This window comes from Thermothelomyces heterothallicus (genome assembly GCF_042370625.1).
Source record: "Thermothelomyces heterothallicus CBS 202.75 unplaced genomic scaffold P884_scaffold_12, whole genome shotgun sequence".
Lineage (NCBI taxonomy): Eukaryota > Fungi > Ascomycota > Sordariomycetes > Sordariales > Chaetomiaceae > Thermothelomyces > Thermothelomyces heterothallicus.
In genome coordinates this window covers 908,894-922,398 of record NW_027192573.1, presented here as the reverse complement: position 1 = coordinate 922,398, position 13,505 = coordinate 908,894, and the positions used below count along the sequence as shown (strand labels likewise).

Here is a 13,505-nt window from a genome sequence, read left to right as displayed (position 1 = left end):
GACACTTCCATGTAGTTGCGCGCGCAAGGTCCCATGGTTATGCAGCGGCGGATAGTGTTTGGGGTCTCTCAGTTTGCATGAACGGTACGAAGTACAGACGAGTATGAATCTCGGGTTTGGGGAGATCTCAAGTGTCTCCCGAGAAGGGGAGGGGGAGCTCGCTTACTCTACGTGCTGCGCATCACTATACTTTCGTGCGCCGTCATCGCTGCGCAGTTTACGGGCAAGCAACATGACGGAAACGGGATGATGGCATACAATGCTCGCGGAACCCCGTTTTGATCGACATAGGCAAGCCGACGGTGCCTTCCTGCACATGGCTTGGAGCAAACATTGGCTTCAGAGAAGGCAGTCGCAAGTTGTATAATCTGTACAGGCTGCGCACCCGTAATGGTCAGGTGCATGTGAATGTGCTCTTAGGTACGTACCAGCAACAGTTGCACGTACTTACCAGCAACGAGCCGGCTTCTGCCTTGCTCGAGAACCTTCTTGGCCCCGTCTGCCTCCCCTTCTTCATTGTCAGAGCGGGAACAAGGGAAGAGGCCAGGCCACAAGCCAGGATCCGACCAACGCCTTCGGTTGGTCCGGACCCAAGAATAGCCCATGCACGCCATCGATGGTCACCCGCCTCAGGGCTCCGCTGCATTCCACTCCCCCTTTTTTGGCCCGTGTTGCCGCCAGCTGCCCTCCTTGTTGTTGGTCATACGCCGGTTGCCGTCAACTTGTCCCTTGCCGAACAGACCCACCGCCGTCTGGAAATTGCGCCACCCCTGGCGGCGCCTGGCTATCAGCTGCCTCTTCGGCATCGCCCAGATAGCGGTTACCCAGTGACCCGATAAGCTCCCCCGAAGCCGATATACAAGTAACGCCGTACTCTTCTTATCCCAGAACAACTACGTTTCTAATTAGTAAACTACTGACATTTATCAATTCGCTGAGAAGCTTGCCACCGACAAAGCATTGTCAATTTTCCCGTTTTTTTCTCTCGTCACACTGTTCCATTAGAAGGCAACCTCTGCAGCCTTGGGATTCCGTCATCTCGGCATCCCTTATTATCGTTATCATCATTGGAGGACGTGATTGTCATTCACCCCCCTAGCCCGAAGACGGAGGATCTTGTCATTTGAGTCACCGGCCGGCATCCGAAAGAGGTCAGCCACCCTGACTTATAACCTGTCAGAGCCGTTACTGTGCTACAAAGGCTCTTTTACTCTGCATCAAACCGAACCCGAAACCGGTTCCCAGAGACCAACCCTTTCACGGTCAGCCAAAGACCGCGACCTCCACGCCCTCGATCGAGAGACAAAAGACTCCTCTCACCAGACACCTAAAGAGAGAAGACAATCCTCTCCCACCATCAATCAACCTTTCAGCTGCCCGGCATCTGGCCTTCAGGCAGCTTCCATCTTTCCGATAGTCCTTCCGTCGCATGCCCTTGCTATCCGAGGATAGCCAACACCGCCGGACCGGACCAACACCGCCCTGAATCTCTCAGCTACCGACGTTTCCGTCAACATGACCGAGTCCATCCAGTACGAGCGTGATCTCCGCTCCGCCAGCAAGGAGTGGCGCCGCACCAAAGAGTCGTCTGTCAAGTGGTCCCAGGGCAGCCGCCCCCTCGCCGGCGTTAGGCGGGGGGAACCGGAGGACGCCAGGATGGCACCGGAGCACATGTATGCCAAGCGCAGGCCAGAGAAGATGGTCACACTGTAAGCCTTCCCACCCACCGCCTGCACCCGCTTTTCTCTTCCTATCCGCCTCTTCCCCACCGAATGCCAAATTGACCCCTGCTGAACGAATGGGAATAACAACAGCACCAAAGAGATGAAACTCGCCATGGGTCTGTCCTCGCGCAATCGCCGCGTCCCGATGTACGAACGATCCGACATACAGGACGCCGTAGTTGACTCCTCCCTCGACCTCCTGTCCCCGGGAGTCCCGCCCCCGGACGCTGGCGTGCTCTACAGCTTCGATCGCGCCGACACCCCCGGGCGGCCACTCACGCTCGACGTGTTCGTCAAGAACACGAGCGGCAAGGAGACGGAGAAGCTGGTCGAGAGGGAGTACGAGGTCCTCGACGGAAATGGCGAGGCCGTCAAGGGCCGCAAGGCAAGGGCAGTCCTGAGGAAGAGCGGGAGTAGCGGGACGGCCGCTGGGGCCGGTGAGGGAAGGAAAGACGGGGAGCAAGAAGGGACGGAGGTCGAAGACGGATTCGAGCTCATCTAAGCTTCTTCTCGTCCGTTTTCCTTGTGTCTCCCTGGGGACGACCCTCACCCTTTCTTTCTTTCTTTCCTCCTTTCTTTCCCTTCGCTGTTAACCGACTCTTTGGGCTGGCATTATCTATCAATCTCATTCGGAGCATGTTAGCGGGCGTGTATTCATATCTGTGGGGCTCACCATGGGTTTGGCTTGGACGGTTTTAGGACGGGACTGCCTCACGGCACAGAGGGACACACAGTACCTGGGTGGGGTGTTCTTTCAAGAGCATCTCTGCATTGGGAAGGCAGTGGCAGGCAATCGGTTGCCTTGGACATCATGCAAGTACCCGGCGCAGGTTACCCTGCGGAACAGCCGCAGAGTACCCGCAGCCGTCAATAATGAATCACATTATCAACTTGGCTATCCAGAACAGTCCTGCTTGGTGCGTTGGACTATTTCAGTTTCTGAGGTCAGAAACAACCTTGGATTAACGTGGCGCCTTTCCCAAGTCCTGGATAATCTTTCCCTTGTCAGTTGCTTACATCTTCCCTACTGGCAGATGATGTGCGCAGAGGATCGGATTCTGCTCGGCACTCACTTTGCACATGACGCTTTCCCTTTACGCTGCGCTTTCATTCTTGTTCCAATGACTTCATTCCAACACACACAAGCACCGAATGCCAACCGTCATGAGCGTCTTCTCATCCACAGTTGCCGTAACGGCGGGTATCAATTCGTACACGTCATCTACCTTACCCACGGTTAGAAGCTCGCAATCAGACACGTCGATACGGTGCTTCTTACCATGACATCACACACCATATGGATACTGGATTCAGCGAAGAGTGCTGCCGAGATCCCGTGACTCGGGGATGCACCCTATATGGGACCGCTTCGCACCACCACTCAGCTAGACCACAGGGCGGGGGTCGAGTAAAGCGGTTGCCGGTTTCGTTAGACGGCTGCCTCGCTCATCCCGGAAATGACCGGCCCATGAGCAACTCGTAGTAGGCCTTCTGCTCTGCCTCCGTCCCCAGCGAAGGGTCGAAATCCGGGTCGTGGGGTTCCGGAATCGGCTCCGGGTTGGAGCCCATGCTGTAAAAGTCGGCGATGGTCTCGTCTGGCGCGAAGCCCAGCGAGGCCAGTGTCTGCGAGGCCCGTGTAGCACTGAACCCTCAACATTAGAGTATGTCTCGATTGATAGGAAGGTTGCACAGAGATAAATTAACCCAAAAAAAAAGAAGAAAGAGGGGAGAAAATGGGGGGGAGAGAGAGAGAGAAAGAAAGAAAGAAGGAAGGAAAAAGAAATAGAGAAATGCCATACGATTGAGCGGCATCCTTGGCCACAATATCCGACAGCGAGTCGTTGGGCTGGAGGGGGGCCCGGACAAAGTCCGAATGCGACTTGGGCTCCGGAGCGACGGCAAAGCTCGACACGGACTGGCTCCTCTGGCTTGCGGGCGGCTGCTGCGACGCCCTCGTGGTCGGCGGGGTCTCGTCATCGGCGTCCGCCTCTTCCTCGTCGGCCTCCTGCGACGCGACGGCGGCAACCCCGGCGGTGCCACCCGCCGCCCCGGCCTCCTGCAGTCCCGGCAGCGGGCCGTTGTGGCCGAAGAAGGCCCGGAACACGGAGCTCTGCTGCCACTTTGCGATGAGCGCGTCCTGCTGGTTGGAGTCCTTGATGGAGGCCACGACGGCCCGGCCGGCGGCGCCGCGCAGGTGGCCCTCGACGAGGGCGTCCAGGCCCGGGATGGCGCCGAGCACGGCGCCCCAGGCGGCGGCGCTCTCCTTGTACGTGTTGAGGGCGGTGCGGTAGCCCTTTTGCGGCCCGCGCCGCTTGGCCGGCCGTAGGTACAGGCACGGCTTGTTGTGTTTGGTGCACACGCTGCACTTGGGCTTGCCGTTGTCGCAGGGCTGGTGGTTGACGTGGCAAAAGTCGCAACTGCAATGGGGGAAGGGGGAGCGGGGCGAGTGAGCCGCGTATGTGAGTGAGCAGGTTCCATAGCAAAGCATATGAAGCAGGCGTGGTCGGGGGAAAAAAAGAAGGGGGGGGGGGGGGGGGGAGAAGGGTGCATACGCTCTAGATGCCTTCTTCCTCTTGCGTGGGTTGACGGGCGGTTCGCTGCCGGACCCGGTTTCGGGTCCGGGCCCGGCGTCACTGGCCGGTCGGTGACCCGGAGCGGCGCCCCCCAGTGATGGAGGAGCGGGCTGTGAGTCTTGTGGTTGTGAAGATTGACCGCCAAGTGCGGGCTCGCCGGCGGCTAGCTCCATCTCATGATGCGACCAGCCAAGTCCATGCGGCCGGCAATGGTTCCACAAATTAATACGTACGTCGATGCGGCTCTGGAAAATGATCGGGTGATGCAACGTGAAGTCGAGAGGGTCGTGGATTGTTCACGAGCGCGGCTCAGTCGAGTCGGGGGGAAACAATGGGGCCGGTGGGATCACCGAGCCGTCATGAGATGAAAATTACGGACCACGAAATACACTACAGGGCCGGACGGATTTCGCTTGGAATGAGTGGGCCCGCGCGGTTGCTCGACCGGGCCATGGAGAGGGATTCGCGAATATAGATGGGTGTCGAGATGGTCGTTTAGTTTGCGGAAATGAGGTAGCGTCTTTACTCGAGCGTTTCTAACGCGCGGCAAAAAAATTCCTGTTTTTTCTTCTTTATTTTGGCCTGTGCCAGGCAGGCGTGCCTGGGTGGGTAGTCACAGAGGCAGGCACATCTGCCCCCCAGGCATTGCAGAAAGAGCTGCCTACCACAGTACACCTCGCCGAGGCGGGGGCGGCTCCACATCCCCGAGGTCTGGGAAACGAACATTGTCCAGGCCCGCCAGGCACGTTTCAGTGGTGGGTCAGTACACTACCGTACGCTAATCCGCACGCTAGAACGGAACGGCAGCGGGGATCGACAACAGGGTCTACTTTTTCCCCGATACTGCGATCCCGACAAATCTGCCGACGCGCCTCGACGTCGAGGCGGACAGCCGGCTTGGGGTCTTGGTTCTCGTCAGGGAACTCATGTCGTCCTACTTAATCGCTGGCGATGCAGTGGTGATTCCCTCTCACGTAACATGACGCGAAACGAAGAACAACAGCTCATGAAATAGAGAGAAGCACAAGCGCGACAGCATATCGCCACACATCGACAGACGCAACGACGGCATTGATCTGCGGCAGGGCGCCGAGCGTCTGAGAGACGGCCAGCCGCGGATAGGGTACCCGACCATGGCCCCGCCCAAGAACGAGCGCCTCTTCGAGCCAAATGCATCCATCGTGCTCGTCGGCTGCCGGGGCGCGGGCAAGCGCACCCTGGGCTTCATGGGCGCCCTCCATCTCCGGCGGCGCCTCGTTACCGAGGATCACTACTTCGAGAAGGTGACGGGACTCTCGAGGGGCCAGTACCTCGCCAGGCACGGCAGGGACCGCTTCGCCCGCCAGACCATCGACGTGTTCAGGCGCATGCTGGACGCCAACCGGACCGGGTGCATCATCGAATGCGGCATGAGCAGCTTCAACCAGGAGGCCCAGGACGTCCTGCGCGAGTACTCCAAGACGCACCCCGTCGTCTACATCCATCGGGAGAAGGAGCAGATCACCAGCCTGATGGACGCCGCGGATGCCCAGCAGCTGCTCGAGGCCGACGGAACCCACAGGAGCTGCTCCAACTTTGAATACTACAACCTCCACGACTCGGCCACCCCCATTGCCGCCTCGGCTTCCGTCTCCGGTACCAGCACGCCCACCAACGGCCGGCAGCAGTCCGGGCCGTCCAAGCTCCTGTGCGTCCAGGAGGACTTTGCCCGCTTCCTCGACATCATCACGGGCCGCGGCGCAGCCAAGGCGTGGCTGGAGAGCCCCTTTTCCGTCGCCGCCATCCCCGTCGAGTTCCGCGCCTACTCATACGCCCTGCGGCTACGGCTATCGTCCCTCGTCCGCCTGGATCTCGACTGGGATGATTTCGAGGCCAGTGCGGACTGCGTCGAGCTGATCGTCGACCACTGGCCAGACGACCTCATGAACATCATCGCACGGCAGGTCGCCCTGATCAGAAGGTATATGGGCGTCCCCATCATCTACCACGTCGAGGAGAACCCCCGCGGCGAGCGGCGGAGGCCGCCCGAGGAGAAGAACCCCATGGACGCCGAGCTGCTCGAGCTGGGCCTCCGGCTAGGAGTGGACTACATCAGCGTCGACCTCCAGCGCGACGAGGCCCTCGTACACCGGGTTCTGCAGCGCCGCGGCAGGTCCAAGGTTATCGGCAACTACTGGCACATGGGGTTAGGCGCTCTCCCTTGGCAGGACGACCAACAGATGGAGAACTACCGGCGCGCCCAGGCGCTCGGCTGCGATATCGTTCGGATGGTGCGGTTCTGCGTCAACGACAGCCCGGCCGAGTACCTGGACGACTTCAAGAAGCGCGTGCACGAGACCTTCCCCGACCCCAAACCGCCCCTGGTCGCCTACGACTTCTCCGTCCTCGGCGTGCGCACCCCGCTCCAGACCAACATCCTCGCCCCCGTCAAGCACCTGGGCATGGAGAACGGGCGCGACCACCTGGCCACCGTCTCGCACGCCTCCCACGCCTTCGAGATGAACTTTCGCCAGTTCCTGCTCGACCCCCTCCAGTTCTACGTCCTCGGCTCCAACGTCTCCTACTCGCTCTCCCCGGCCATGCACACGGCCGCCTACGACTTCAACTCGATGCCGCACTCCTTCCAGGCCGTCTCGTGCGCCACCCTCGACAGCCTCAACCAGATCTGCTCCGCCGACACCTTTGGCGGCGCCTGCCTGACCGCGCCCTTCAAGGTGGCCGTCATGCCCCAGCTCAAGGTCAGGTCGGCCCACGCCGACGCCATCGGCGCCGTCAACGTGCTCCTGCCCCTGCGCGGCCGCACCGGCGCCGTCCTGGACCACGCCAACTCGCGCAACCGCGCCGGCCCGGCCCGCGAGTTCTTCGGCGACAACACCGACTGGAGCTCCATCCTCACCTGCCTCCGCAGGGCCATCTCGCCCCGCAACCACGTCCAGCCGTCCAGGACGACCGCCCTGGTCGTCGGCGCCGGCGGCATGGCCCGCGCCGCCATCTACGCCCTCTACCAGCTCGGCTGCCGCAACATCTTTGTCTACAACCGCACCGTCCGCCGCGCCAGGGAGGTCGCCGCCCATTTCAACCGCTGGGCCGCCGTCCAGGCTGCCGCTGCCGCTGCCCCGCCGACCGCTCCCACGACCGCCGCGGGCCCCGCCCAGAATGCCGGCGGTGTAGGCGTGGGTGCTGCTGGTGGTGGTGGTATTACCGGCAGGGGGGTAAGCCCGACCGGGATGATGATGGCGATGATGATGAATGGCGCGGCCGCCCGCGGCGGCGGGGCAGGGGTGCCGAGGGAGATGTGTAGGGTGCTGACGTCGCTGTCGGAGCCCTGGCCCGAGGGGTTCCAGCTGCCCACCATTGTCATCTCGTGCGTACCGGCTACGAGTGTGGACGGAAACCCGCCGGCGGATTTTGTGATGCCGCTGGACTGGCTCCGGAGTCCGACCGGTGGCGTCGTAGTCGAGGTAAGCTCATTGTTTCCACTTTATATATATATATATATATATATATATATTCCTTTTTTTTCAATCCCCTTTCCTATTGTGTTATGAGAATTTCGTCGCAGAGCGAGCGTGTTTGGGTCTTTCTCTTGCTAACGTTGGATATCGCGTGTTTGTAGTTGGCTTATGAGCCCCTCGTCACCCCTCTGGTTGCGCAGATGCGGGCAGTGCGCGACAAGATGTGCCCGTCGTGGGTCGTGGTGGACGGGCTGGAAGTGGTTGCCGAGATGGCCATCGAGGCGTTTGAGCTCATGACTGGCCGCATGGCGCCGAAGCGAATCATGAAGGAGGTCTGTCGAAAGACTTGGGAGAGCCAGCAGCAGCGGAGGGCTCTCTCGTAGGCTCATGCACATGTGTTGGTTGGCATGTGTCCTGATGTGTTTTTGTTTGCTTGAATACCCGTACAGTTAGTCCGCTGGTCATAGTTTGATGGTCAACGCCGCTTTACAGTAGGTAGCACATTACGATACGGAGGGATCCGGGTCGAAGGTGTTGGAAACTGTGCATATACTGGTCGAAAAAGACATCACGGTTGTACCACTTATTTTTCCGTGTGCATTTCCAATATCATGAGACACATGAACTAAAACTACCAAAGATACGCGCCGCTTCTGACCAAAACGCAGTACCATCCTCTTCTCCCGGAACGCCTCCCGATGCCCGCCCTAATGCAATGTCTATCTCCTTCCCCTTGATCGTGAATCTGATAGCCAAACCGTACCGTAAACCCCGTTCCCTTATGCTTGTGAGGCACCTCATTTCATCACCAGACCGCATGCCATATTCGCTCTTCCCTTCACGTGTTAAGGCGTCCCAGGATCTAAACCGCCCACCACTGTGCGCTGAATCGCTCGCTACCAGTTTCTCCTCTCCAGCCAGGCCCCGGCCTGCCGGATCCTCCCCGCAACCCACCCCAGATTCCAGCCTACGCGCTCCAGGGACCGCAGCTCCTCAGCGCTCAGGACGGCGGCTTCCGTCCCCTCGCGCTGCGCCGTCCATACCGTCTGGCACAGGTCGATCAGGCAGGCGTGGGCGAGCGCCGTCGCTCCGTGGCCGCCGATGTTGAGGTTGATGCTGATCGCTCTCCGGCCGCCCGCCCAGGCTTGCAGGAGTCCGGTGAGCTCCGCGGTCGGGGCCCAGGTCCCGGTGCGAGGGTCTTGGAGGCGAGTGAGGGCGAGGATCAGGGCTACACGGTTGAGGCGGCCGGTTGCGGGTTCTATGATTGTGTCCGAGGGAATCCGACGGGAGGAGGGTGGTGATGACGGTGGGAGCGGTAGTGGTAGTGGTGGCAGTTGCTTCTCAGTTGCCTTGACTCTGGGCTCATCCTCTGGTTTAACAATGAAGATTGTTGGCGGAATGTGTTGGTTTCGATCTGGACGAGGTGTCTCCGGAGCTGCGTAGGGTAGGGAGATGCGATGATGTTGAATAGGGGACAGGGGTGGAAGCTGAAGGCGGGTCAGGTTCTGTGTTGGGTAGAAGGGGGGCATGATGGGGAAGAGCCATACTTGCGGGGGGGTATCGAGAGTGCTTGATGTAAAGGAGCCCTTCTCCGAGTTTTGGTTCTCCCGCCTTCTCCCCGAGGGAAGCAGTAAGCCCAGGAGCACGAGGTCCAAGAGACTACCTAGGGCGTCAGCTCACTATCGGCTCGTCAAACATTTGGCATGGTTGAGACCAACATGCTCATAACAGACATGGCACATCCGCCCTTGGCCCATCTCGATAGTCGTGGCCAATCCGTGTCCTTCCCCAAACTCGTGCTTCCTAACCGGTCAACGCGAGGAGGCCATGCCACGCTCCGGGCAAAGTAGTACAACGGTCCGCACCAGAGCCCGGCGCATATTATGGCAAGGCAGCAAGGGACCACGTAGACGTAGCGATATCCGGGTCTCGACAGGGCTAAGCAGGAGGATATGCCGAGCAGGAAGTGCAACACCGTCTAGCCCAACCGTCAGTTGTTGCGACGTCCCGCGAATCAACCGGGACAACGTACGGCGACCACAGCGAGAACGAACGGAACGGCCTGTGCACTAAAGATCAAAACAGAGGCATAGATGGCAACCCCAGCCGCTGGGGCTTGGAGAAGTAATTGCCACTTGAGGACGCTGGGGAACATGAGCCTTGCTGCAGACACTGCCACCTCACAGCAGCAGCAGTGTGGCCATCACATGTTATTAGAACGAGAGAGGCGGCGACTCTCAGTTTCTCAATAAGAGTGGAATTTTTCGCCGGAGACCGAGCGAGCAAACTCGGGGTGCGGCGGCCATGACTTGGAATATCGGGGACACGAGCCTACATGTAGGCCCGTGGTCGGGCTTGTTTCAATTCTTGTACCTAGTCGCTGACGCCGTTGATACGGCGCCAGCAAACTCGAGGCATCTGGTACTGGGCCGCCGAACACGAAACATAGCGTTGTGGAAAGTTGCTGCAGCCACCTGGGGAACGCTGGTTTGATAGGGCGTTGTGTGCGGAGACGAGACGCAGGAGTGAGACATTCCGAGAAGGTTTAGCGTTGTTTTCTGGTTTTGGCGCGGAGACGAAGAGGGAGGAGGGCGTTCAGATTCCCGGGTTGCTGCCTGCTGCCTTTGGAAGTCTCCATTGGATGCAAACCAATCGTCATTTCCTCCCCAAAAGATTTTCACCTGCTCTGATGGGTGTGTTCACTTTCCTCTAAATGTAACCACAAGAATGACAGCGGGAAGCCGCGAGGGAACTGGGGCGGTTGAGGAGCTACTGTGTAATCCGTAGTCTCGGCAGAGATCGAGCCGTTGCACGAATCAGGTGCTAGCTGCCAGCGCTGACTGATTAGTTAGATCCCTTCCGCTGCAGCTCCACTCTTTTTTTCCTTGCCAATGCATAACGCTTGGTTCGGTAACTCGAGCTGCACGCCGTTTTCCATTCTCCTCGAGTTTTCCATTCAGGGACCTGCCGACCTGGTTATGCTAGGTAACTAGAGAAGCCAGAAGTCGTCGAGTCAAGCTCATCGCCGGCGGCCTCCATCGCTGATAATGACCGCAGATGAGACGGAGGCTGAGTGCGACAAACCAATCGTGGCCGTATCGCACCGTTAAGCTACATCCGATTGGCCCGGGCCGCTAACATCCTGGTTGACTGGTGGCCATGGCGCCTTTTCTCGGCATGGCCGGAGCCGACTCGACTGCCAGCAGTCTCCTGCTGTCTCGATCGGAAGGGAACTCTAATGTTAGTGGCCTTTGCTGCGCCACCGGGGAGGCAGATCTCTCCCGCCGTCGGGCTGTCTGACCGACAGCTGGTTTCCATGGTCTCTTTATGTTAATTTTGTTGATTTTATCGACGCTGGCTTCATCTCTGTTTGGAGTTACACGTCAACCGCTCTCCCAAAGCCGCTTCTGGGTCCAATTGAATTAACTAACACAGTGACTTTCGGAGTTCCCGGTTCCTCTGTTCGGCTCCCGCTGCGGCCCATTCCGGGGAATCTAGACGGGAACTTGTAATTCACTGCGCGGACCTAATGCAAGTCAAGCCAGAACAGCGTGCATTTGGCTAGCTCCAGTAGTCATCGCAGCCATGGAAGCGTCCTCGCAGTTCGCGGCGGAGGAGAAGATGCGCCTTCAGGAGCGCCTCCAGCTCCAAGAAGGTCATGAGTCTTCGATGTCGTCACAGAGCCGCGGCCCCGCTTCCGGGAGAAATACGGTCCCCATGACCGAGGAGGAGCTCGAGTCGTCGCCGGTGTACTACAATGAGCAATCGCCCCTGTACTCTCTCGTCCCCGACCAGCAGTCTCCGCCACCCTCCCAAAGCGCCATCCCGCGGCGCCCCGTGCCCGGTTCCGTGCCTGGTCCGGTCCCCCGTCCTGTCCCCGAGTCCGGCCTGGAACCGGTGCCCCGTTCGCCCACCCCACCGCCGTACTCGGGCCCCTCCACCCCGGCCCAGGAACCAATTCAACCTCATGAGTCCCAAACGGGCGGGCCCAGGCCACCTCCCCGATACCCAGGCCTCCCCGCGCTGGACTACCGCCTCTACAGACCTCCCCTCTTCGAGCTCTCCTCGGACAAGACCACCATCAAGACCACCGCTGCCCACCTCTCCACCTCGGCCGAAGCCCTGGTCGCCCTGATCCGGCAGCAGGCCACCGTGCCGCCCAAGCCGCAGGTCCACATTGTCGGTCGGCGCGGCAGCAGCCCCAGCAGCGGGCGCGTCGACTTCGACATCAAGCTCAACCTCCTCCCCCTGCTCGTCCCCGAGGACCCGCGCCAGCGCATGGACTACCTGCGCTGCGTCGGCCCGGGCGAGGTCGCCTTCCGCGGCGGCTCCAAGCCCTCCACCCAGCCCGAGGTCGACGGCGACGGGTCGCTGGACGCGTGGGCCGCCCGCTTCGTCGCCGACACGGCCAGCGTCAAGGCCTTCGCGCTCGAGCGCGTCGTCATCAACCTGGACATGGACTGGCTCGAGGGCCAGATCCGCAAGCTGGTCGTCGGCATGCGCTACCCCGGCACCGTGGCCGTCTCCTTCCCCGTGACGCACAACCGCGTCGTCGTGCAAAACCCGGACCGGGTCAACAAGTTCATCACCAGCGTCACCGGCCTCTTTGTGGGCAAGAGGAAGTACGAAGTCGTCAAGGCCGTGTGGCCCTTTGCCACCATGCCCAAGGGGAGCGAGGGAGAAGGGAGGCGGTGTGCGGTGCAGAGCGAGGAGGTTTGGTGGAGAGAGTGGAAGGACCCGATCCGCTATGGTATGTCTATTTTTTTATCTTTTATTATTTTTTTATTTTATGTATATATATATATATATATATATTTTCTTTGGGGGGGGGTTGCTTTTTCCTGCGTTCTATCTCTCTTGACGGCATGAGCTGACTGGACCGGGCAGCAATCGCTACAAAACGGCATGGTTGGGTCACCAACGAGGACAAGTTGGAGGCCCTCATGGAGGGGACGCCGTCGACTACGCCTGCTGATGTAGACTGGGGCCCTGAATACTAGGGGCTGACCCCCTTCATGACATATACGCCGTAGCTCGTTTACGCATATTGGAAACAAATTCTTCATAAACTTCATAGCGCTGGAGTTGGAGGGTTTGGTTCCTTGAGTTCGGTATCGGATACCTCTGCTAATATTATTGTTTCACTCCTCTGGGCCCTTGAAGCTAGAATAACAGACCAGATTGCTTTTTGAACCAGGCCGTGTCAAGCGAGTACATGCTAATAACGCTCGGTGGCTGCCGCTCCCAGGTTGGCTTGATCGCCTCATGGAAGTACAAGTAGATCCTATCTACTGGCATCGTATTGTAGGATGCGGATCCCAATTCCTTCCTGTTTGCATCCTTCGAGTTTTTTTTTTTTTTTTTTTATTTTTTTTTTTAATTTTTTTCTGCCTTTCTCTTAAACAATAGTTTAAAAATCAATGGTAAGTTTGGGAAGGTAAGATAACGTTGTGGTCCTGCGCAACGCGTCAAAGACTCACTCACCGCTGAACAAGATTTAACACTCACCAAAAACTCAGAGATGAGTCACCCGGAGTGGCTTGGGCAAGGCCTTGGGCCCGCCGTGACACACACCCTCCGCTGCGGGCCCAGCGCAGCCCCCCGCCCCTTAGACGCATGGCGGGGTTGGAAACGATCGAGTTATCGGGGCTGTGAGATGTCAACACCAAGGGGCGCGGTATTGCGAGGGAACTCGGGTACAAACTTATAAATGCAGCCTTCAATCTGGACCTGAGGAGTTTTGTTTCAATTCG

General features: G+C 59.1%; 5 protein-coding genes across 5 annotated transcripts; 3 read left to right on the top strand and 2 right to left on the bottom strand.

The window, feature by feature from the left end:
- Positions 1–1,515: 1,515 nt before the first annotated feature.
- On the top strand, positions 1,516–2,226 carry P884DRAFT_201212 (uncharacterized protein; the record flags this gene model as incomplete). Its single annotated transcript, XM_069438344.1, has 2 exons — positions 1,516–1,709; positions 1,815–2,226. The coding sequence occupies 2 exons, from the start codon at positions 1,516–1,518 to the stop codon at positions 2,224–2,226; spliced, it is 606 nt and encodes a 201-aa protein (XP_069297434.1).
- A 944-nt stretch (positions 2,227–3,170) lies between these two features.
- P884DRAFT_277998 (uncharacterized protein) lies at positions 3,171–4,212 on the bottom strand (the record flags this gene model as incomplete). Its single annotated transcript, XM_069443141.1, has 2 exons — positions 3,171–3,366; positions 3,524–4,212. 2 exons carry the CDS (start codon positions 4,210–4,212, stop codon positions 3,171–3,173), a joined length of 885 nt encoding a protein of 294 aa, XP_069297433.1.
- A 940-nt stretch (positions 4,213–5,152) lies between these two features.
- Positions 5,153–8,327, top strand: P884DRAFT_292436 (type I 3-dehydroquinase-domain-containing protein). Its single transcript, XM_069444165.1, has 2 exons — positions 5,153–7,758; positions 7,914–8,327. Exons 1-2 carry the CDS (start codon positions 5,431–5,433, stop codon positions 8,133–8,135), a joined length of 2,550 nt encoding a protein of 849 aa, XP_069297432.1. The 5' UTR covers positions 5,153–5,430; the 3' UTR covers positions 8,136–8,327.
- Positions 8,325–9,771, bottom strand: P884DRAFT_26579 (uncharacterized protein). Its single transcript, XM_069441974.1, has 2 exons — positions 9,471–9,771; positions 8,325–9,411 (listed from the first exon to the last, which is right to left on the bottom strand). Exons 1-2 carry the CDS (start codon positions 9,485–9,487, stop codon positions 8,649–8,651), a joined length of 780 nt encoding a protein of 259 aa, XP_069297431.1. The 5' UTR covers positions 9,488–9,771; the 3' UTR covers positions 8,325–8,648.
- Positions 9,772–10,991: 1,220 nt separating this feature from the next.
- On the top strand, positions 10,992–12,947 carry P884DRAFT_260159 (uncharacterized protein). Its single transcript, XM_069441414.1, has 2 exons — positions 10,992–12,502; positions 12,640–12,947. Exons 1-2 carry the CDS (start codon positions 11,338–11,340, stop codon positions 12,750–12,752), a joined length of 1,278 nt encoding a protein of 425 aa, XP_069297430.1. The 5' UTR covers positions 10,992–11,337; the 3' UTR covers positions 12,753–12,947.
- The last annotated feature ends 558 nt before the right edge of the window (positions 12,948–13,505 follow it).

What these genes read in the sequence shown, in the direction of transcription:
- P884DRAFT_260159 (XM_069441414.1), top strand. Translation starts at nt 11,338, where the DNA reads ATGGAAGCGTCCTCGCAGTTCGCGGCGGAGGAGAAGATGCGCCTTCAG. An exon ending in GAAGGACCCGATCCGCTATG is followed by an intron (nt 12,503 to 12,639) that starts GTATGTCTATTT and finishes TGGACCGGGCAG; the next exon opens with CAATCGCTACAAAACGGCAT.
- P884DRAFT_292436 (XM_069444165.1), top strand. Translation starts at nt 5,431, where the DNA reads ATGGCCCCGCCCAAGAACGAGCGCCTCTTCGAGCCAAATGCATCCATC. An exon ending in CCGGTGGCGTCGTAGTCGAG is followed by an intron (nt 7,759 to 7,913) that starts GTAAGCTCATTG and finishes GCGTGTTTGTAG; the next exon opens with TTGGCTTATGAGCCCCTCGT.